Raw genomic sequence first — 25,795 nt, 5'->3', positions numbered from 1 at the left:
ATAGTTTTGATCTGCATTTCTCTAATAATTAGTGATGTTGAGTATCTTTTCATGTGTTTGTTGGCCATCTGTATGTCTTCTTTGAAGAGATGTCTATTTAGGTCTTCCACCCATTTTTTTGATTGGGTTGTTTGTTTTTTTGATATTGAGCTGCATGAGCTGTTTGTATACTTTGGAAATTAATCCCTTGTCAGTTGCTTCATTTGTAAATATTTTATCCCATTCTGAGGGCTGTCTTTTCATCTTGTTTAAGGTTTCCTTTGCTGTGCAAACGTTTTTACATTTAATGAGGTCCCATTTGTTTTTGTTTTTTTTTTTATTTCCATTACTCTGGGAGATGGGTCATGGACTGATGATCTTAGATAATCCAAGCGTTTTGAATTTCCAATGGTCACTGATGTAACTCGGGAAGAAAGGCATTATGGAGTTGATCCTGGAGTCAGAGCCACATACTGAATGACCTGGGAGTGGCTAGAGGGCTGGGACAGCTTGGAGCATCTGAGAAGGCTGACCACACCACTGGTGAAGGTCAGCAGGAGGCTGATGTACTAGCATAATTGGCAATTGCAGGTTTTAGGAGAAAATTTACAATCTGACTTTAAGCAAATAACTTATAAGCTCTGTTCATCTTTTGACTCTGGAAAAAATATACATATTTAATTCACAGTGCAGCTGTGGGGATTTTGTAAACATCTCTAAATGTAGGGATTGCTTTCTTTTTTCATTGTGTGAAGGAAGTTTTTATTGATAAGGGCAATGAAAACTAGAGCTAGAATGTATTTTGCTAATTTCTTATCTTCAAGGAGTTTATAATCTAATTAGGGAGGTAGGGCTTCCAATGATGAAACAAATTGATAAATATATAAAGCTAACTTCAATATGATATAAACAATGTCTCAATAGGGTATAAACTATGTGTCAAAAGAATGTTATAAGCAGTGAGTTGTATAGGAGCCCAGAGAAAAATTACTAGGGACCAGAGGTACCCGGGAAGGTTTTAGACAAACCTTGAATCACTGGTAGAAAGAAAAAAAAAAAGAGAGAGTAATACTACCCTGAGGCTGAGGGGATGGAAACGAGAAAAAATTCTCAACAGTGGATATTAACTTGGTTATACTAAGCAAAGCTTGATTCAGTTACGTTTTTCAATATGATCTCTGGAGAAAAAAGTATTTTTTTTCCTTCTGTGATCATTGGGCTTTGTGACATTTAAAACTCCTTGAGTTATACAGTCTAATATTCTACAGACTACTAAGCTCTGCCACAAAAAGACGGCCAACCAGCCAGTACTACCTCAATATTGAGGTGGTGAGAAACCACAAGGGAGGAAAGAGAAGCAACTCAAAGTCAAGTTGAAGAATAGAGGACATTGAAAGACTAAATAATATCCCTAGAGACAAAAATCAAAACTTGACCATTTCATTTACCAAAGGGAGTGAGAAGCCTACATTGTGAAAGTAAATATTTTTAAATGTAATTAGGTAAAAAATAAAAAGGAGATACATCAATACGACCATATTTCCCCACTTTTTCAAAGCTGAAGATGTTTGAAGATGCTTTAAAATGGCATCAGCTAGAGGTTTAAAATGTTCACAGGCTGTATATAAAATAGATTACTAATAAGGACCTACTGTATAGCACAGGGAACTCTACTCAGTACACCGTAGTGACCTATATGGGAAAAGAATCTTAAAAAAAGAGTGGATATATGTATATGTATAACTGATTCACTTTGCTGTACACCTGAAACTAACACAACAATGTAAATCAACTAGACTCCAATAAAAATTTTTAAAGAAAAGTTCAACGGCTATTTATTCTGCTCTCGTCAGATCAGGTCTCTTGCATTTTCACTTCTCCTACCCTGCATTGGAAATTCTTTCCCCCTAGAATGGGCTTCCATTAGCTCTTCCTTGCGTAGATGCAAGAGCTTCCTTACTGACTTTCTCTCCGATTCTCCTAGCTCTCTCATCCTTCTCCCCAGGCTCCCAGATTCATCTTCCTACAGCACCATTTTGACCACATTGCTTCTCTGATCCAAAGCCTTTGATGGTTCCTCCCATTTCCTAATGAGTACAAACTAAAGCATTTCAAGTGGATTTAGAGCAGAACCTCCAAATTTCCCAGCACTCCTCCACTTTAAACACTATATGCTTTAGCTAAACTGTATTACTCATAGTCTCTAAAGTTACCCTGTACTTTTCACTCATTGAACGTTTCTTCTTTTCTGCTTGTCTAAATGTTACCATCTTTCAAGGTTCAGTTAAAATATCACTTGTGAAATTGTCACCCTTGAGCTCTCAACTTGAGGTTATTTGTCAACCCTGCAAGAGATTGGTTTGTACATCTCAATAGGATTTGTTCCGCCACAGCTTAGAGTATTGCAGAGAAATATTTTGCTTGGTTGTTTTCTGTTGTTCCTAATTGCTATCAAAGTCCCCACTCAGCCCCCCAAACAAAGCTAATACACATTTATGCAAATAAATTAGTAGTTGCTTCTCAACTCCCTTATTTGTTGGAAATAGTCAAATGATAATTCTGGAGACAATTTAAATACCCCCCTCCATGAAGTACTCGAAGTATAACAGTGTGTCTTCTTGTTTACCACACTGAGGCATTACAGGCTTTTCTACCTTTCTTATTTTTCATAGATACTGACCACCTATAACGAATACTCCATGTAACATTCAGACATCAAAAAATTGCACTGTCAGAAAATTGGTAGAAGGGTACTTGAAAGAAACACTGCTGACTGGGAAAATAATTTCAATATATTTAATAGACAAATGCTTATTATTCAGAAAAGTTGAAAAAGACAAATGACCCAATGGAAAAAAGCAAATGGACAAAGGATATGAATACCTAAGTCACAGAAAAAAATGCAAATAGCAAAAGTCATATGAAAGCTGATAACCTTAGCACTTATCTATGAAATTAAAAATATAATTATCATCCACCCAACTAGGAGACATTTTAAAGATGGACAGTATCAGCTATTGGCAAAGGTGTTGGGAAGATGATCTCTTACATTGCTAGTGTGAGTAGAAAAAGGTACCTCCAACTCTTGTTGGAGGGGACCTGGCTGTTTTTATTAAGGTTTTAAGTCTACACTTTCTACCAGCCAGCAATTCTACTTAACTATATCTCACCTAAAGAAACAATGACACTTAAGAACAAGGAGGCATGTAGAAAGATGCTTAAGAGAGCATTTATTTTTAACGATGAAAATTAGAAATTAATGTCCATCATTCTGTCATGATTATCACTACATAATCATAGTATATTATAATACAGAGTACTATGCAATGGTTAAAAGTAAAAGATCAGGACATACTATGACTTTAAAAAAATTGAAAAATGATAAGTAAAATAGGATATGATTGATGGTATTCAAATTAAAATATCACGTATTTCCGTTGTTACATTCATCGATGCATATAAATGCATAGTAAATGTCTGGAAGACTACCTAACCAGCTTTTCCTAAGGGAAAGAAAGCAAATTGGCTGAGACCTAACCTTCTACAGCATTCTCCTCAATTTTACAAACATGTACAAGCAGATATACACATACACACACATTTCATTCTTTTTTTGGTCTGATTTTACTAAATTAGAATTATATTGTATACATCCCTGCAAAGCTTTCTTTTGCAACTGAAATTTCATGAACATACCAGAAGTCACTAGCTATATACAAATGCCAGTTTTATGCTTTCTAATTTAAGTATGTGTACATAGAGATACACACACATATACATGCTCATATACGTCATAAACGGGATCATAATGCTGCATTCTATTTTTTTTAATGCCATAGATTTTTCCTATTACTTTGCTTGCTTCTCCAACTCCCTCTCCCTTATTATGGCCACTCACATCTTTTCCTTCCCAGATCATCAGGTGAAGCCAATCATTTATCATCCCTTTCTATTGTTCTCCACGTTCACATGCCCATGCACTTTGCACATATTCAGACATATATACATATACGTATGTATTTATAAATACAAAGATATTCCATGCAAAAATTGAATGCTCAATAAAAATAGGATCATATGTATTTCTATTCATTTCACTTTCTCAATCCCATTATATCACATAAAAATCCATTCACATCTACTGATACAGCTTAAATTCATTATCTGTGATGTTTGCATAATCCTCCTTGGTGTGGCTGTATCCTAATTTATTCAACAGTCCACCATTGAGGATACTTGTTTGTTTCCAGTGTTGTGGTTAGAATGTCGCTGCAAATATTGATACAGACATCTCTGTACTATGTCTTTGAATACTACTAGTACTTTTATTTCAATACAATAGAGTCTCAAGAAATTGGACTTTGGAGTCAACATCTGTAAAAGAACTCCAAGGTAACCAAGGACAGAGGGGAGCTGCTGGTGAGAGCATAAGATTGAGAGACGTTTGGAAGTCAGACATATGGAGTCTTGATGACCATGTTAAAGAGATTTGTCAGATCTACAATTATAGCGCCTCAAATCCTGAGTACAGGAGGTTGCAACTAAGTTTTTCAACTGTTATTCTGGTGACCCTATAGATGGGGTGGGGCAGTAGGGGACATGAAGAGACTGAATGAGATTAGACTAATTAGGACGCGTTTGCCTGCCATCACCCATGCAAGAAAATGGCTGGTGGTGGAGAAATTCAAACATATTTGAGATATGGTTAGGATGTGAAATCAGTAGGAATCAGCACTGGAAGGTAAGTGTCAAGGACGATTCCTAGGCATCTAGGTGGATGTACTGAGCCAGGGATCCCAAAGAGTAATCAGGATTGGGAGACAAGATGATGAGTTCAATTCTGGATTCATGGGTTTTGAACAGTTTGGGACCATTCTGAGAAAAAGTGTCAAGCAGAAAACTATGTATATAGGTCTGACGCTCAGAGATTGTCTTGGATATATACAAATAAGGGGGTAATTTAATCTGAGACATCAATTTCTAGGCTGATGTGACAAGGGTCTCCAAAGTGACTCTGGGAATAAACCACTTTTTTTGTCCCAGAAACATGAAATCATCAGTGGTAGAGAATGTGAGACTAAAGAAAGGGAGAAAAGACATTACTGTTAACTACACTTCTTTTTATCCTGGGAACTGTGGCAAGTGGTGAAAAGGTAAAACGCTGAAAAGAAGATGCGGATACTACCATCACCTGGTCACATCTGACTGCCTAGGCATTAAAGGGAGTATTTTTAAATGGGGGACTGCTCTCTTACTTATTTCAAATTTTTCATAAACATAAAATTAGTTTTATTTAAAAAAAACCCCTCTTGCTTGTAGATTAAAGTGAATGCATGTGTTTTCTTTTATTTCCATTTTTCCATGTTGTAATATTAATTTGGTTTCTTTTTTCCACTAATCTTAGTATTTACTTCTCAGATGGCGGGTTATTAAAGTTCTAGGTAGGACTGTCCTTTGTCTCTTAATAGGGTATGACTTGTTCTGTAAGAAACATATTAGGAAACACCCGATATCCCTTTGTTCTAAGGCTAGTCAGCAGATGGTCATGCTGAGGAAAGACCAACAGCAAAGTCATAGGAGGCAAAACACTGGGGTGGAAGGATTCTATGCATTATCTTTTGGGCTGGGACTTAGCAGTGGGACTTTTATATATCCCAGTGTGGAAATAAGAATGCTCTATCAAGGAGATTGATGACTGTGATGTACATTTTAATTGCATGGATTATATTATTTGTTGATAAACAAGTAATGGAGATATCACATTCTATTGGCATTATATATTATGATTTTTTAATATATTTATGAAGCATTCATATCTTCATCCAAGTTAGTGAGGGAACACCAAGCTGTCCCAATAATATAGATTTTTAAACTGGAAGTATTACATTGCTTTTGGTGTATGCTCTGAACTAGAGAATTCATCCTAATGGTCCTTGTGAATATCATAACTCTCAGTTTATAAAGATAAGGGGTTGAATAAAAATGATTAGTGTAAAGCTAGAAGAATAACATACGGGCAAAGATATTTAACTCAGATCTGTTTACTCTCTTCTCTCCATGGACATAGACCACTTTTAGAAGGTCAAGAGAACGTTTAGTCTTCTATTTTCACCTTGCTGCACCTGGAAAAAATACAGTTCAATCAAACTCATGTAGAGTTCTCAAAGGAGCTCATTTTCTGGACTGTGTTGCCAGAGCCCATGGTGAATTTTAGGGTGACCCTTCCGTGATGCGAGGGGATGCATCTGAGTGTCACAGCGGCCAACAGTTTAGCTCTAAACTTAAAACTATCTGGCCAGATATTAGGCTACATTACCTTCAACTTCCCCCCAATGTAATTTACTTGTGGCCAAAGCCACAAATAAGTCATAAACTTACCTCCGATCAGCATTTTCCAAAGGGTTTTTCGCAGAAAATCCATATTTGTCCAGGCAAACATGGCATCTTGTTTAAATGTACGTTGGAAACGCCCTCCTTCATCTACTTAGTGGATATTCTTAAACAGTAGGATTTATTAGAGCCTTTGATGCACTAATAGGCACGGTGATAACCTGCAATGATCTCTGGAGATCAATATTTTATATAGATTTCCCCCAAACTTAAGATCATACAACACTTTTTGAAACCACGTCTACCGCTAACATCTAAAAGAACACTAGTGAACAGCAGACAGCAATTTTTTAAACGTCCTTATACGAACCATGAGGGATTCTGTAAACCAGAAATAAATCAGTCTAAAGGGCATCTAGGTTGGCAGCCTGCCTCAGTCCTGCTCCAGCTCCCTGAGCAGCTCTGGTTGTCCTAGTACCAAACAAATATGTGAAGTGGAAATGGCCTAATGCCTGATGTTTGCCTTCCTGGACTGAGAACTACAAGGTGGAGGGCACGCTGTAGGATCACTCACGGAACTATGCAGAGTAACTTATGGGCATATCTATCAAGATTTGTTATTAATTTTTTTTCTAATTTTTGCTTTGCCCCTTATTTCCAACAGCCTAATTTGATAAATGGGATTTTTGACTGGGCTTAAGATAAAGGCAGATATAATGTTAATGATGCCAAAGTATTCATCTACATAAAAGTTTAATGGAAGCATTTTGTGCATTCATTAAAGACGCATAGATCATCACAATTGTCCTGCTGTGCTCTCATGGGAGATATGAAATGCTAGTAATTTAACATTCATTGAAAAATTATAAATGCTTGAAATTAAATCTAATTCAGTGCATTAATCAAGACGTTTCCACTGTGGAGCCTGGAGGTCATTTCAGGTCAACAAATATTGCCAGACACTTTAGTAGGCACTGAGGATAAAGAAATGAAAAAGACCCAGTGAATTATCTGGAGGAGCTTCCAGTTTTGTTGGTAAGGTGGTCAGAGTAGAAGAATAATCCAGTCCACGAGGGGCTGGGGGGAAAGGGTGAGGTACTTTAATCTGAAACATGAACGCAAGGAGGGCAGGTCAGGAGAAATAGGACGAAACTGCGGAAGGAGGAAGGGTGTTATCATGACCCAGAGGACCTTGCACACCATGCTAAGGAGTCTGGATTTTTTCATATAGACACAAAGAAAGCAAAGGCGGAGCAGAGAGATCAATCTGGAGACAATTCCAACAGTCCCAACAGCGCAGCAGAAAGGCCAGATTTACCATTGATCAACAGGTATTCACCAAAGAACTCACGTGTGCGTCAAGACTTAGACTCTAGAGATACTGTGATGAACACAACGGCTAGTCTCTGCCCTCTGGGCACATACAACTCAATATAAAACATCAGCGAATAATTAAATAATTGCATGTATGCAAAATGCTGTAAAGGAAAAGTGATGGCGTTACTAGAACATAATAAAGAGTTACCTAATCTTTTCTACAGAGACCAGGGAATGCTTCCCAGGGTTAGTAGTAGCTAAGATGAGACCAAAATGAGCAGCATTCCTATCATCAGGCAGATAAAGGTGTTGGGGAGCACGGCTGGGAAAGAGCCTACTTCCAGAAAAATGTAACTGACAGGAGTCAAGGAGAGGACTGTATGCTACAGGAGTGAAGAGAGCTCCAGCTTGGCTAGAGCGAAGAAGGATTTTGTTGGATTGACATGTACCCACTGCTATATTTACAACAGATAACCAGCAAGCACCTATGATACAGCACAGGGAACTCTGCTCGGTATTCTGTAATAACCTAAATGGGAAAAGAATTGGAAAAGGAATAGATACATGTATATGTATAACTGAATCACTTTGCTGTACACCTGAAACTAACACAACATTGTTAATCAACTATATTCCAATATAAAATAAAAATTTTTTTAAAAAGAGTGGTTCAAGATGAGGGTAAAGTGGTGGTAAAGGTCAGATATGCAAAGCGTTAAAGATCAATTTAAAGGCTTTCAGATTCTATTCTGAGGTTAATAGGAAGCTACTGAAAGATTTTACATATAATATAGTTTATATTTTGGAAAGATTATCCTGACTTCTGTCTGGAGAACAGACTTGAGATGCTAACAGGGTTATGGAAAAATGAATTAGTTCACTGTAAGTTCTAACAGGGCAGCTGCATGCCCAGTTGGTATAAACTCCGTGTCTAGCGGTGCCTGGTACACCGAAAGACACAACATACATCTGTTGCATGTTCAGATAAATGAATGAGATTATCCACCATTTTTATCCATTTTTATCTGACCCAAAATCTTCTTGAATGAGAAAAACAGCTTTTCAAGGTCTAAAAGTTTACCGTCTATGGGGAAAACACCTTTACTCTAAGGGCAGACATTTTTTTTCTCTGAAGGACCTTGAAGCGTTCATGATAAAATGTATGAAAACATTTTTAGTGTGTCATTTGGATGACAGTGAAAAGAAACATTGTTCCTCTGAGTTCCCAAAGCCTCAAGAAGCATAGGCGAATAAAAAGAACAAATGTATAAATGGAAATTATTCACTGGAATATACTGGTTTTCAATCTGTATGAGTCAATTTTCAAAATTATACATTATAACTTTTTATAACAGCTTTATTGTTATATAATTCATGTACCATAAAGTGCACTCTTTTGAAATGCACAACTCAGTGAATTTTATTATATTAACAGAGATGTGCAACCATCACTGCTATGTAATTTTACAATATTTTTATCACTCTCCCCTGCAAAAATCCTATATGCATTAGCAGTAATTCCTTATTCTCTCACCCCTGGCAGTCACTAATCTACTTTCTAACTCAGTGAATTTGCTATTCTAAATATTTCATATAATTAGAATCACATAATATGTGGTCTTTTGTGACTAACTTATTTCACATAGCATATTTTCAAGGTCCAATCATTGTAGCATAAGTCACATTGTAGCATGTATCAGTACTGCATTCCTCCTTACTGCCAAATAACATTCCGTCGTACAGTTATAAAACATGTTATTTATCAGTTGGTGAACATTTAGGTCATTTCCACCTTCTGGCTTTTATGAATAAAGCTGCCACGAATATCCATATATACGTTTTTTGCGAACATACGTATTCAATGCCCTTGGGTATACACTTCGGCATGAAATTGCTGGGTCATATGATAACTCTATGTTTAGCATTATGAGGAACTGTCAAACTGGTTTCCAAAGTGGCTGCATCATTTTACAATCCCTCCAGCAATGTGTGAGTGTCCAAATTTCTCCAGAGCCTTAACAACACTTGTTATTGTCTATCATTTACATTAGAGCCATCCTAGAGGGTGTGAAGTGTAACTGTCTCCTTATGATTTTGATTTGCATGTCCTTAGAGACTAATGATGACAACATGTTTTTGTATGTTTATTAGCCATTTATATACCTTCTTTGGAGAACATCTCTTTAAACCCTTCGCCCATTTTTATTAGGTTACTTTTTATTGATGTGTTGTCTAATTACATTAATTAGTGCCTCCACGTAAACATTTAACTCGGAGAGTGTAATACATGACAGGGATGTCTTATTCCTGATTTTAAAACAAATGCTTCCAGAAGTTCCATTATGCTCTTGGAATTACATAATAGTTCTAACATTTTTTAGTTTTCTGTTTCCATTATGTGTAAGCTTTAATTTGAATGTATATTTCCATTATGTTTGTATCTTACTTCACGGTTACGTGTATGTCGATACTATTTGGCACATTCCTAAAAGATATTCAGTATGAAGTGCATCCTTTATTATGATAACATATACTTCATTTCTTATCTGTTTGATTTTTCTTTTCTGTTTTCTGTTTTCACTGCTGTCCTCCATTCATCCTCTGGGAATACCCACTCCAGCTCTCTGTTGACCTGTTTAAGTCAGCTGACCCCACATATGGCTCCAGGTGGGAAAATGACCCAAGGGTGTCCAGCCAGAGTATCAGCAGATAGTTCAGAGAGATGAATGGGCTCAAAATCAAAGCAATGAGCAAGCATATAAGAGATTTTGATCCATGAGAAATGAGTTCTGTTTTTATTCTTGCTAAACTACACAAGGATGAGCCTAGAGATTGTAGAGCCTTCCTTGTTAGCACTCGGGGACGGTCTGCCTGAGAAACAAACCAAGACAGACTAAAGCTTCATTGAGAAGTAGAGAAGCATGCTAATAACATTCATGAGGAAATAGATCAAGTCAGATCTTCAGTTACCTGTACCTTTTGACCTTTAGTCATGTGATTTAATAATTACCCCCCCCTCAGGAAGGTTTAAATGAATTTGATTTCCTGTCACTTCCAAAAAATCCCATCCATTATAATAACTTTTCTAGAACCTTTTTTTCTCAATGTGAGAGGTCACAGTATAATTTTCAAAGAGATAAAAAATGTGACTCTAAAACTAACATATGGGGACTTCCCTAGTGGTGCAGTGGTTAAGAATCCGCCTGCCAGTGCAAGGGACACAGGTTCGAGCCCTTGTCCGGGAAGATCCCACAGGCCATGGAGCAACTAAGCCCATGCGCCACAACTACTGAGCCCGTGTGCCACAACTACTGAAGCCTGCGTGCCTAGAGCCAGCGCTCCACAACAAGAGAAGCCACCGCAATGAGAAGTTTGCACACCGCAATGGAGAGTAGCCCCCGCTCACCACAACTAGAGAAAGTCTGTGCACAGCAACGAAGACCCAATGAGGAAAGGAAGGAAAGAAGGAAGGAAGGAAGGAAGGAAGGAAGGAAGGAAGGAAAGAAAAACTAACATATGATGAGCAGTTGTGAAATATTTGTTCAATTCCTTAAGGAGGGAAAAACAGCACAGTAAAGCTGCTTGAAAGTATATACCAGTATTACAGTCAGTGAAAGAAGGAACCCCAGAATATTATTCTAAAATTAGATGTAGAAGATGATTAATATTTTTCAGGTAAATAAAACAATAACTCTCCAGTTTGCTTTCTCTATCAGATGAAAATAACTTGTGATTCAACAGGACAAAAATTATTTGCAATGTATCGATCTTCTGTAAAATAACATCTAACTCTACAGAGCATAGTAAGGTCCTTATATTAAGCAAAAGATTAAGTAAAAAAGAAAAAAATTACACATACCTAGAGATGACTCAGTAGTGGCCCTATTAAATTACAGAAACAGCATTGAGTAACGTTTGCCTTCTTTTCATTTGTTTGTATAATTTTTCCCCATACTTACTACTTTATTGAGGGAAGCTATAACCACCTATCATTTGACAACTTGGTGGAATATTTTTAGAATCCTTCTCTATCCAGTTCGAGGATAAAGGTTTCCTAACCCTAGATTAAAACCTGGAGGTCACCTTGAAATGCACAGTTCCTTGCGCAACAGTGACATCCAGCGTCAAGCATCTACTATTGGTTGATGTAATGAGGTGGGATATTCTTCAAATAAGACTATTCATATATTACAGACAAATACAGCTCAGGGTCATTGATGAGTTTAGTACGTAGCCTAAAACTGACTCTCTCACACCCTACCATGCACTTTTCCTGGCTTTCTATTTTTATCACTATTTATATTTCTCTTGGGTAATTTTGCCACCAAGAGGGCTCCATCTACTTATTCTAGTCTCCAAATGAACACAGAGATGGCTGAAAATGGAGTAAGGAGAAGGCAAGCCTCAATTTTGAAAGGTAGGAGAGTCTACCTGTCTCTGCTGCTGAAGGGTTAGATGTCAGCCACCAACCCTTCTGGTCCACGCAGTCCCTGTGGGCTCAGACAGAGAAGAAAAGTGGAAGGGGAACAAAAGATCACAGACTGCACATTCTTGAAATGTGAAGACTTTGAAAATTCCTATGATTTCTTCTTTAGTTGTTAAATGTGAAAACAGAGAAGTGAGTCAAAACCCTACCCAGGGCCCATCATAAGGCCACTCACACACTTGGCCCCTACACATTCAAGGCCAGCCAGACACAAACCAAGGGGACACAGAGAGTCAGAGTCTTCTCTGATCATTGTGAGCTGGGTTAGATCGCCAAAGCCACAAAATGAAAAGTTCATTGAAGAACAAGAGGATCAGTGGCCACTGTCGGGGGCCTGCAGCCCTTCACCATGGAGCTTCCCAAACAGGAACAACTACAGACACAGAAAGACATTTCCCTGCTTAGTTCTTGGGGCAGCCAGGAAACACCTAGTATGGCTGGAGCTGTTGGCCATCCCCTCTGACCTATGGAGCCTCGTCGGTACCCCAGCGTCATGTGATATGACCGCTGACATTGTGGGTCCAGATGTGGGGGGCACATCTTGAGAGGCACTGCTTTTCTTGTCACTTATACCACTTCCAGTGAGGAATGCGCTCTGGTTTTTATGCACCATGGACATTCTGGGCAGAATTCTCAATGCAGGGCTGTATGATCTGTTATGGCCATAGGCACGTGGCAGCCTGAGATGAGTCATCAGTGGTCTTGGGGGCCATGGGGAGCCCACTGATGGCTGTGATGCTCTGTGTGATACTGATCTTGGAGACTCCATGCCCAGCAGCGGCAGTGCTGTCAAGGGAGCTTAGCACAGGCCCAAATCCCCAAGAAATGCTGTGAGCGATGATGGCTTTTATAGTCACAGTGAGGGCTTTGTGCTTAAAACTTTGTATTTCTATGCAAGGAGACACAAAAAACTGCCCACTGGAGTGTCTGTCCTTCGAGAGGAAAAATATCAAATTATTGAGAAATTTAGCTACTTTGGAAAGAGTCTGGAGACCTTAAATCAACCAGACTGGAAGCCAAACTTGAGAACTTACTCTAAGACATGGGAAATGTGAAGAACATGAATAAAGAGCTGAGAAGCTACATCTCTTTACTTGGGCTTAAAGCAAATACTTACAGAAAGCACAGAAAGGAGAAAAATCTAAATGTTTACAAGTTCAGCTGCTGGCTGACATTATAAGCAAGATTAAATTTTTTAGGAAATGCGTCAAAGCAAACGAAACAAGGTTACAACCAAAAAAGCCTTCAAAATCCATCAGAAGAATGGAGAACAGCTTCAGATAGCACTAACAGAGCCTTTGGAGGTAAATTCCAACCTTCAGAGAAGAATAAAGCTGCGCTCATAAAAATCTCAAAAATGGAAGGGAAGAATGGACAAAATTAATTTAGAAGGAAAAAAAAAAAACCTCTCATATAAACCTTGCCTTTGGATTGAGTTTTTAACAATAAAGAGAGTCTGATCCAGACTCTAAATGAACACTTGCTAGAGAGGAGATATTGGGCTGCTGTTCTGGGGAAGGGCAACATGAATTGTGGAAACGTGGAATTGCATATGTCAAAGGCATCAGAAAATGGAGACCTCTTAACTGGTGAAGACAAAAGATTGCTGATTTATGAGACTGAGTTAATACCAGTTTACAAACTCTCAAAGAAAAAAAAAGACAGCAAATGTACACAAAATTACCTGCAGAAGCTAAAATTATCAATGCACTTAAAAATTATCTGCATTAAAAATCAATGCATTATGGGCTTCCCTGGTGGTGCAGTGGTTGAGAGTCCGCCTGCCGATGCAGGGGACACGGGTTCGTGCCCTGGTCCGGGAAGATCCCACATGCCACGGAGCGGCTGGGCCCGTGAGCCATGGCTGCTGAGCCTGTGCGTCCGGAGCCTGTGCTCCGCAACAGGAGAGGCCACAACAGTGAGAGGTCCGTGTACCGCAAAAAAAAAAAAAAAAAAATCAATGCATTAAAAATATCCAACCAAGAAAGCATTGTTGCATTCAGAAAACACTCAGGCAAAAAGGGAGCGGCAAAAACTCCAACAGAAATATCACATCCTTGCTGCACTTAAGGAAAAAAACAAATTTTTATGCAGTATCCAATTTAGAGAGAATTTATACCATTTAAAGTAGACGAGAACTGTTCCAAACCAGCCAAAAAAAAACATCAGGAATGTATATGAACAGCTACACACTTTAAAAATTCAAGCAAAAATTATTTCAGAAAAATTAAAAAGAATCGCTGGGTATTATTAAAACCTTCTTATTCCCAGAAGACACAAGCTCATATTATGGGTGTAAGAGTTCTGTTAGCTCAGAGAAACCTCAACAACATAACAAAACAAAGGCATACATGATGCAAAAATTGAGAAGGAAATTTAAAGATTCTGAAAACTATCCTTCCCTTCTCGATTTCCTAAACAGTGTATTTGATAGGGTCCTGAGACTACAATCAGGAATCCTCCAGATTCCAGATCCCTGAGGAAGGAGAAGCATCTGGCTTTGATGGCGAGGGAATGAAAAAGTTCATGCCTGACGTCTACCAGTTGTCAACCCCCAGGCTGCCTCCAGTGTGGCCGACTCCATCCTGGGTCAGCAGGTCCTCCAGGAGAGGAAGACTGAGCTGCATGGTTAAAATCTTGATCTTAACAAGAAAGCATGTAAAGAAGAATTGAATAAAAAGGGAGTCAAAAGCCTACAAAGAAGAAGCTATCAGGCAAGGAGCATAATAATAGCTTTCACATAGCTGATGTGTAAGATGTCCAAGATTGAGTCCCTATCTTCAACGCGTTCCATTCTAGAGTACCAGGCACGACAATTGAAGATGCAGACATTCATTCACCAAAAGGGTGAACTCTCCAACAACTAGAGCTGTCCACAAACCTGATGGACCACTATTCCCAGAGATCCGTGTCCAGATTTCCCTTTATAGGACTTCAGGGCTTCGTAAGACATTTAATAATTTTTTTTTCTTTCCCAGGAAATTAAGTAGAAATAAAGAATCATGATTATCCGTGCTTATTCTCAAGTAATTCATACCACAATCTTTCTCAGAAAGGTAAAACCACAAATTAATCATGCAATATTTTTAAAGTCTTATAAAATATCTATCCTTAAATTATGCAAGCTTGTTATCCAATGTGTTCCTAAAAAAATTTAGACTTACCTCTCATATGAGGTACCTGGATCTTGATTGGTCCTCACCACTGCCAATCATTTCAAGAGAGGTTATCAAAGGGCCAAAGAGGACACCCCCTCCTCCCATGATCCACATGTGCAGGGAGCAAGTCTCCAAAAGATGAAGGATTCGGATCTAATCAGGCATGTAAAGAAAATTCTTACCAGCTGGGGCTGAAAATATTATAGAAATATCTCAGTTTTTGGTAATGTTTGAGTAGAAAATCAATGGACAATAGGATTACCCTTTGACTTACCTCTAGTCAGAAAATTCTGTCTCATTCCACATCTGAAAAGAACTAAATGGGCCTACCATTGAGAGGAAAACCCACTAATTATTGCTACATGCTTTACTGCTACCATTTCTGTAAGAGCAAGCTCCCTGTCACTATTTAGTGTCCAGAATTAAGTGGGTGAAAACCTTTCAAAGTGATCTCTATCTAGAATGATGAGTTGGACTGGATTACCTTCTCATAGTCTAATGAATCTTCCTTTTCTTTTCTATTAGCTTATAGATTTTTCTATTTTCAGTTAGCCCACTTTCATTGGATTCTGTCTGAGCTTTTACTTTTACTCTAGAAGCTATGTCTTCCCCCTTCAATTGTTTCTAATTTAATTCTTATGCCTTTCCCTTTTCTCTTGTCAAGCTCCAGTCTTATTCCTCAAAAGAACCAGCTCATCTGAACAATATAATAATTACAAGTTCGACATTAGCCCACCCCATCAGTTAAACAAAAATTAGGCAAAGGTAAAAACGATATCTTGATGAAGATGTCATCAAGATATATCAAATGACATCATGAAGGTATTTTCAATGAAGTCTTGCCCACCTACTCATAAACTTTGTCCACAGGTAGCTGATTTATAACCGTTGGTCACAGCACTTTATTCTCTGTTAGCCAAGTACAAAAATATACGTGAATGAAAGCTCCTAAAAAAATAAACTTTGCTTCAGAAATAATGCATTGTTGGCTTTTTGTATACTGTTGGAAGAGGTCATCGAGAGGACATGACTGCCAGTTGACACGTAAGCGCGACCCAGGAGATCAGAGGCTCCTTACCTGTCCCCCACCCCCCATCCTTGGAATATATATACCACCCACCATTCCCACACTAGGGGCAATTTCAAGGACACAGACTTGAGAGAGTAATGTGTTGCCTTAACCTTATTTGTCCCATAGCCCCTATTATGTAAAATTGAATACAGAGTGATTTTTAGGAAAATATATACCACACTATGGAAGAAATAAAATAAAATTAGTGCTTTACCATAAATAACCCAGGCTATCATTTTCATTTTCCTTTCAATTTATATATAAAGATATCACTGATATACCTAAAAACACATAATTAATTTATTAGGCTTTCATTTTACAGTTTCAGATAAATATAGATGTGTAGAGAAGCAGTGATCAGATATTAGTTATCACAACAATGTAGTTTAATTAGAGTGCATTACTGTGTACAGTTCACCTTAAACTCAATTTTGAAAGGTATGGAAATTGAAGTACATAGCTATCCTAAGGTAATTTGGATGCAATCAGCTGAAACTGTACTAATAGTGCAAAGGTAAGAGATGTGGAAAACTGATTTTTTATTTAAAAATACAGAGTGTGACTTTTATTGTTGGAAATTATGCTTTGGAACCCAGTACAGACTTAAAAACAGAAACTTTTTGTGGCAGCAATTGCCATTATGGTGACATAGGAGGCTCCTCGTTTCCCTAGGAAGTTCCCTTTTCCCGAAGATACATAGAATGTACAGCTATTGTATACACAGAGCCATTTTAGAAACTAGCTGAGAAACTCCTGCACATCAAGCAAATGAGAAAATACCCACATGGAAACAGGTAGCACAGGCTGAGACATACTCTTGCTCTAAACTCCACACTCAGCATACAATCTAGAGGGAACCCTCAACTCCCAGCTGTGGAAACACAGCATACCAAAACTTATGAGATGCAGCAAAAGCAGGAAAGTTTATACTGATAAGCACCTACATTAAGGAAAAAGAAAGATCTGAAATAAACAACCTAACTTTACACCTCAAGGAACTAGAAAAAGAAGAACAAACTAAGCCCAACATTACCAGAAGGAAGGAAATAACAAAGATCAGAGCAGAAATAAATGAAACAGAGACCAGAAAAAAACAATAGAAAATATCAACAAAACTGAGAGCTCGTTTTTGAAAAGGTAGAAAAAGGACAAATCTTTAGCTAGAGGAAGAAAAAAATGAGAGAAGACTCAAGTAAATTGAATTATAAATGAAAGAGGAGCTATTACAACTGACACTACAGAAATATAAAGGATCATAAGAGACTACAATGAATAATTATAGGCCAAGAAATTGGATAACCTGGAAGAAATGGATAAATTCCTAGAAACATATATCCTGCCAAGACTGAGACATGAAAAAATTGAAAATCTGAACAGCAGCAGTAATGAATAAGGAGATTTAATCAGTAATTAAAAAAAAATTTTTTTTGAAACACCTCTCGACAAAGTAAAGCCCAGGACTAGATGGTTTCACTACTGAATTCTTCCAAATATTTAAAGAAGATTTTACTTTGTCAACTAGATCTCAATAAAGCTGAAAAAAACCTTTTTATTTCTAAAATTGTATAGAATCAACATTCAGTTGAGTTTCTTGGTAACATTTGTTCCATTTAGAAGAGGTTGAAACATTGGAATTAACCCAGAGCCTGCATTCTTGTTTCTTTAATAAGTTAAAGCATTCAATTATATTAATAACTAATATTCTAAATTTAATTAATAGCAGACATAATTTTTTTAAATATCAAGTTTTTATTTACAAAATGAATAAATAATTTCCTACCAAGAAATCATTCAATCCTTTAAATCATTTCCTACTAAAAAATCATTCAATCATTTCCTCACAAGGGAATTACTGTTATCAAATAATTAGCAATTAATATCCATTAATATTAAAACACATTGCAGACTTCTAAATAATATTTTCTAAAAATTCCAGTTTTGGGGTTTCCCTGGTGGTGCAATGGTTAAGAATCCGCCTGCCAATGCAGGTGTCACAGGTACGAGCCCTGGTCTGGGAAGATCCCACATGCCACGGAGCAACTAAGCCCATGCACCACAACTACTGAGCCTGCACTCTAGAGCCTGTGTGCCACAACTACTGAAGCCCACGTGCCTAGAGCCCGTGCTCCACAGCAAGAGAAGCCACCGCGATGAGAAGCCCACGCACCGCAATGAAGAGTAGCCCCCGCTCGCCACAACTAAAAGAAAGCCCACGCGCAGCAACGAGGACCCAACACAGCCAAAAATAAAATAAATAAATAAATTTAAATAAATAAATAAATAAATAAAAATTCCAGTTTTTTCTTCTCCTTCAAGGAACATCTTTCCAATTATCTGCTTACATTAAATGCCCATTTAAAATATTTTTTGAATTCTATACCACAGTAAGAAAGAGGTGTTCACTTTGAAAGCATTTAAAACACCAGAGAAATCAATGAAGTATTTATAAAGAACATAATGTACTAATAATTAGTAGGCTTTAAACAGTTACCGTGTATAAGACACTAACCGAAGCTCATTTTATTCTCACAAGAACTCTATGATGTAGGTACTGTTTGTTATCGCCCCATTTCACTGAAGAGGAAACTCAAGAAAGATTAAATAATCAAGTTCCCAAACTCACAGCTAGTAAGTGGTAGAGACAGATGGGAAATCCAGTCTGAGAGTAGAGTCTGTGCTTTTAATCTCCATACTTTGATGGCCTCTGTTAATGCTTTATTAGATTTTTGTCTTAATCCCCAGAACGATTGTAAAATTTAAATGCTCTCTTATAAATTAGATTTTGTTTCTTTAATGGTTTACCAAATAGAAGGTATTTATAAATTTCTCAGGAAACTGAGAATTTTTTTTTCCAGTTGAAATTCATCCAACGGAAGTAGGATACATCAGGTACCCCTATGGATTTCTTAAAGTGGCTGTACGTATTTACTGAGGACTAGACTTGAAAGTACTAGATCTCAGAGATTGCTTTGGGAATGTGAGAAAGTCATAATTTGCTGGCTCACCAGTAATTTATTTTGAATTTATTAAATTCACTGATGTGTGAACTGGTTATCAAAGCTTGATAAACAGCTTATAAATCACTTTGAAGTTGGCAGAAATAAATATAATGAGCCAATTTTCAAGGAATTTAAAGTCAGTTTCTCCTCTGTCACCATAAGTTAAAAAGAAAATCTCAGTTGTTTTATCTGGAAAAGAATCTACAATTTATTAGTAATAATTGATGTTTTTCAAGATAGTTAAGGACCATTTATTAAATGAAATAGAATTATTTGCTTAAAGGAAAGAATGCTCTTTGAAAATCCACCAAGGAGTTTCATATGACAAAAGTGTTGTTAAAAATTTATTTATAGAACACAAGCATAATGATGATTCTAATCATTTATGATACTAAAGTAACCTGCTTCACCGAGGTTTGCTCAGGGCTGGCCCCAGAATAGGGAAAGAATAAAGCAAGCTTCTCAGGTACCAAGTACCTACGAATGTCAGAGCCTTACCTTGTCTCACTTAAACCATCACTCCCTTCTTCACACAGGACAAAACAGACTCAGAGGGTTTTAGTAGCTTGTTCAGACCACATGACTAATGAGTAGCAAACTCAGGATTTGAAACATGTCTATCTAACTACAAACCTGTGTTAGTTTAGCCTTTGGAATAGAAAAAGTAGATATTTTTCTATGTGATAAATTTTAAGGATAAAAAAGGCCCTCCAGGTCTCCAAAATACATAATGAAAAGAATCTTAAAAATAAGTTCACTTATATATATTAGAAAACTCTGGCCCTGAGAGGTTAAATGGCTTGTCCGAAATTATATAATAATTCAAATCTAGACTTGGTTTCAGATTTCTTGTACCTGTTTTCCTTCTGGAGATACTCAATATTACTGATGTTCTGTTTCCTGCACCTAAATGCTTATTCCTCATAACTATGAAATACATGAAACCGTAGAAGTCTATTATAAACCTCATTTTGAGTTGGTTTATTATACCCCTTGCAAAAGATTTGGTACAGGTATGATCTCCCTAAAGGAATGAGATACTGCAAAAAGACCAGGACCATTGCATATGGTTGGGAGCCTTGTTGACTACATAAGCATACCCAGTTGAATGGATCAGGAGTGAGAAGTGAAATCCAGCTCACGCTGGACCTGCTGAGCCACAGCATGGCATGACCTCCACCGAAAGATGACACCATTTCTAATTTGCATAAAGGTACCATATTGGCTCACACAGGCACTGCAAAGACCTCGAAAGTTAGCAAGAAAAGGTGGGGTATGTGCTTGGACATAAAGATTTTCATATCCAATTTCTATTGGAAATTAATGAAAGGAACAGACTTACAAAGCCAATAACAAGAATGTTTATTAATTCAGTAAATCAGTGCCAGGGTGGGGAGATGTATTCTGTTGGCACTAAGAGTATAATTTTATTTCAGGACAAAAGATTTAGGATAAACAGCAACAGCGTGTCTTACTTCACTGTATGGGATATGAGAACTATTACTAAAGGGCCTGGGAATATTTTTTGAAATGGTTCTACAGAAGGTGAGTGAAATAGAAAACTCTTATGTCCTTTGATTTGATTATTTTGTTTCTTAAAGTCTTCCTGGAGGAAAGCACTGTGATGCCATATATACCATATTTTAAAAAATCATCACACCACGACTGTGCCAGATTCTGGAGAGTCTCTGAAGAAACACTTTTGAAACCTAAGATATCAAGTTTTCATTTAATGACTATATAACTGGCATTTTCTATTTTAAAGCTGAATACTTTTGAAATGCCAACAATAACTACCCATTTTTGGAGCACCAGGCACCATACTAGGTAGTATGCCTACATGATTGCCTATCTTCCCAAAAAAGAATACTCCAAAAGTTATGTGTTACTATTTTCTTCTTCTCAATGAGGAAACTGAGGCTCAGAGAAGCTAAGGGACTTGAGAATTACTGGCAGACAGCAGAATCAGATCTATACTGGTCCTGATTTTAAAACTGAGCCCTCTCTACCTCACTGAACTAACCCTATAAGAAGACTTCTACTTAGAGGAGAAACTGGCATTTTAGCTAACCAAAATTTTGATGTAAGATGTAAAATATATTTAGAATTGAATATGATAACTCATGCATTCTCCTACTATTTCCTAAAGTATTAGCTTGTTAAGCTGCCATAATTTAAAGTACATGATGATGTGCTTATCATCAACACACTTTATGTAATATATAGCCAATTGTTGAGTTCTAAGAAATCAGTAAACATTGAGTGGCTGCTTACCTGTTCCAATAATTTCCGTCCATCAAGGTGAGCCTGCATCACAGCATCATTAACGAGCAAGTGGAAGTTCAGGAGCACGTGTTCAATGTCATATGTCCCATGCATGGCATCCGACAGCTCTTCCAATGACTGGATGTACATATGCCAGTGTGGGTTAAGCTCTGCCATGGGTGCCAAGCAGCCTCGCACGACGTTGAGGCAGTATCCCATGCAAGGCTTACTGAGAGTCAGGCCTTGGCAGTGCGGGCAGTACTGCATCCTCAGGAGGGCTCTGCTGCACTCTTTGGAGAAGCGCAGATGGTCTGTGGTATTGATGACTTCAATGCCCAGATTCAGCGCCTGCAGAAACGTGCGACTGGGCAGCAGCGATCGCCCCATCTGCCCCAGTACTCTTTGGGGAATATTACCAAATGGACTAATGTCCCGGCGGGCCATCCGGATGCACTCTGAGTATTCCAGGGAACTGTCACCAGGGTTAATGAGATGATTGTAGACTAGAGGGAAGAGACTGTCAAAGAATCTGTTTACGAATTCTTCAGGATTAACATCCGCACCAAATAAATAGAGCCCTACATCGGTGAAGAACTCCTGGACGGAAGCAGCGGCCTCTAAGGCCATGTTCCTGTAGGTGTTGCAGAACAGTATACTGGTGTAATTTTCTGCTTGTCTGATGAGAGTTTCAAGGGTTTCTGTAACAAAAGCAGAAGTAAAGGATGAAGAGGCTTAGTATTCATATTAAAACTGTTAATCCATCTCCTCCAGACAGTAAATGAGCTTTAATGCGGCAAAACTAACCTAAGAATCTAAATGGGAATGCTCAGCCTACTAAACCCAAGTTAGCTTCCCAAGGATAATGCCTGGTGGAAGGTGCATTACGCACAACATGCACGTTTTATAGATACGTATTTCCTAGGATCAAACACAAAAAGTACAGAAATCAAAGAGAAGTTACATGTATAGTAAATTCTTATTGATTTTATTCATAGTCATTCATAACCTGCTAATGATAGAAAAAAAAAGGGCACTAAGAGAACAATTTCCAATCATGAGTTCATTATTTATAAAAGACAATGACATTAGGGGCTTCCCTGGTGGCGCGGTGGTTGCGCGTCCGCCTGCCGATGCAGGGGAGCCGGGTTCGCGCCCCGGTCTGGGAAGATCCCACATGCCGCGGAGCAACCAAGCCCGTGAGCAATGCCCGCTGGGCTTGCGCGTCCGGAGCCTGTGCTCCGCAACGGGAGGGGCCGCAGCGGAGGGAGGCCCGCATAACACAAAAAAAAAAAAAAAAAAAAAAAGACAACGACATTAAATATTTGACTCAACACCTACTGTATTTTTATGATTTCACTTTTTTCTTTTCTTTTTTTTTTTTTCAGAATGAAAGCTAGTAGATTATAGACTAGTTACTACAAAGAGAGGTTAAATTCCCAAAGGGAAACCTGAGAATTGTCAGGCTTCTAGAATGTTCAGATTAAAAAGAAAACATTTCACGATTAAACCATCCTTAAAATTGTCAAACCTTGTTAAGCAGTGGGAAAATCATAAGTTGCATTAACTGATGAAAATAAGTAAGTGTGTGACCACCTTCTGAACTGTCTGTCATCTGTTGTTTTAATCATGTTATCTTCAAAGACTTTACTGTGGGACATTTTATTATCTTACTTCTATAATGAATGCTTCCAAATCAATTTCTCCACAGAAAGAACAGAGAATGATTTATCCACAAATTAAAGGAGGTTATAGTAATCAGCAAGTGAAAATTGTATTTCAAAATGATAGCTTTAGACGGCAGCCAACCACCTTGGATATCCTAGTAATTACATTTTATAATTAGCCTAAATATGATACTGGACTGTGTCGATATATAATTAATTATAAAATTCATCAATAAAATTATCTCCCGTAACCCCAATCTTACAGTTATTTTAAATTAGGTTGTAAAAGACCACACAATTATTCAGCAGTCAAACCACTGAGTATATTATAAAAAGAGATGAACAGTAGAATAAAATGAAATGATAAAAGCAGAGTTGCAGGGAGAGCTACTAATGAAGTGAAACTGTGTCATGAATATGCCATAATGTCATAAAAACAAACAAACAAACAAAAAATTTCACGAAGAACACAGACAGATAAAATACAATACCATGTATTCTGACTCTATTCCAAGACTGATTCCTCTTGAGTTCCCGGCTTTAGTGTGGTATTTCAAGGTGCGTGCTATAGACTAAATGTTTGTGTCTCCCCAAAACTTCTTATGTGGAAACTTAATTTCCAATGTAATGGTATTTGGAAGAGGAGGCCTTTGGGAAGTGATTAGGTCGTGAGGGCAGAGTCCTCATGAATGGGATTAATGACCTTACAAAAGAGACCCCAGAGTATTCCCTTGCTAGTTCTGCCACATGGGGACATGGCCAGAAGATGTCCATCTGTGAACCAGGAAGTGGGCTCTCACCAGACATGGAATCTGCCGGTACCCTGATAAATTTCTGTTATTTATAAACCACCCAGTCTACTGTATTCTGTTATAGCAGCTGGAACTAAGAAAGTGCCCGTACCCTACAATCAAAGGCAAAAGCTTTAAAGGATGTTGCAACTCTATTGCAACACAGAGCACTCCAAACAAGATCGTTAACTAGGCAGGACTCCTGTGTTTACCCACACCTCTCCAGTGCCCACTAGAGAATAAGCTACGTACTATGTATTCAATGAAAGTGTGAAAGAATGGAATTAGTAGGGTGACTGAAGGCTTCAATTCAGGTTAGCTGCCCTGCCAAGTGAGACTGCATTAACACCAGGTTTCCCCAAATGGCCTGATTACCTGGGCTGTGTGGGGAAACTACAGATCACTGGGTCTCTGCACCGGAGTTCCAACTCAGTAGATTTGTCTTGGTTCGGGAGTCTCTATGTGACAAGCAGTCCCAGTGATTCTTTTGATCTGGCCGGTTTTTGAAACGCTGCGGTTGCAGGTAATCTGAGACACGCTCTCTATGCAAGCATTCCACCATGACAGTCTGACCCCAGAGCTGCAATATCAGCCACGAAACTATCTCCACAGACCAACAGGAGTGAGTGTGAAAAGGAAATTAAACCTTTGCAGTTGGAACTAAAATAAAACTGCTGAGACTATATTTTTTTCTTCAATAATAGAGGCTCAGTTTTTTTCTCAGCAATTTGTTTGTGGCTATGAATTGTGAAGTTGCAATGATTTTATTTACCAATAATGGTTAAATAGCAATGTTTGCAAACAATTTAGGGTTTTTTTAAAGATAAGGATAGATTTAAAGAAACCCATATATCACAGGCACTCACTCTTACATGCTTTCCACCAGGTTTTCTAAGGTATGTGCTATAGCTGCATTTGCGTCATTGATACCTGCCATATGATTCCCTGTACAGTTAATGTAGAATGCTTCACTAGGCAATACAAGCATTGCATCTGATTCCTGCCAACTCTAAATGATGTTCAAACACACAATTTTTTTAAAAAATTTTTTAAGTAAAAAATAAAGTGTGTCTTTATAAATTCCATTCCCATTAAGTTATAGTTTATAATGACTCAGGAATATATGGGATTTATCTTTTCAGATGCTATAACTAGTAGGTTTTGCAAGTTTATTTTATGAAAGCAATATTGAAAATATATTTAGCAGCATCCATTCAAAATAAAAATGAGGAAAGTATTTCTAAATATTGTTATTTCTTTATAAGGCTGCCCTGCACTATTGGCAATAAACTAAGTTGACTACTGTTTGAGTTAATAATTAAAAAATAGATTTCTGAAAAGGTCTACAATTTTTACCTCAGACTAGTTTTCCTCTGATTTAGTTTTATTTTTTAAACAAAATAACTGAAAAACTGGTACAAGTTAAAAAGTCATATTAAAGCAACATTTAAAAACTTTCCCTTAATATTGTATACATTAAAATTTTAGTTTTCTTAACTATATATTGATTTTACTACCCTTTGAATAAGAGATTGCACACTCTCAGATATCAACATCTGATTAAATACTGCACAAAAATGGCTTTTGAAAATAGATTTATTAGGCTTCCCTGGTGGCTCAGTGGTTGAGAGTCCGCCTGCCGATGCAGGGGACGCGGGTTCGTGCCCCGGTCCGGGAAGATCCCACATGCCGTGGAGCGGCTGGGCCCCTGAGCAATGGCCGATGCGCCTGCGC

At 37.8% G+C, this 25,795-nt stretch overlaps 1 protein-coding gene across 1 annotated transcript in view; it reads right to left on the bottom strand.

Moving 5' to 3' along the window:
- The window catches only part of GPC5 (glypican 5), a 1,397,564-nt gene that overhangs the window by 1,105,234 nt on the left and 266,535 nt on the right, over positions 1-25,795 (bottom strand). The window contains exon 3 of the mRNA XM_024123206.1: positions 21,616-22,304. Within this exon, the coding sequence (XP_023978974.1) occupies positions 21,616-22,304 (689 nt within the window). The remainder of the gene's footprint in view (positions 1-21,615; positions 22,305-25,795) is intronic.

This window comes from Physeter macrocephalus, chromosome 13 (assembly GCF_002837175.3).
Source record: "Physeter macrocephalus isolate SW-GA chromosome 13, ASM283717v5, whole genome shotgun sequence".
Taxonomy (NCBI): domain Eukaryota; kingdom Metazoa; phylum Chordata; class Mammalia; order Artiodactyla; family Physeteridae; genus Physeter; species Physeter macrocephalus.
Note: the sequence above shows the minus strand (reverse complement) of the source record. Positions and strands in the feature narration are given on the sequence as shown.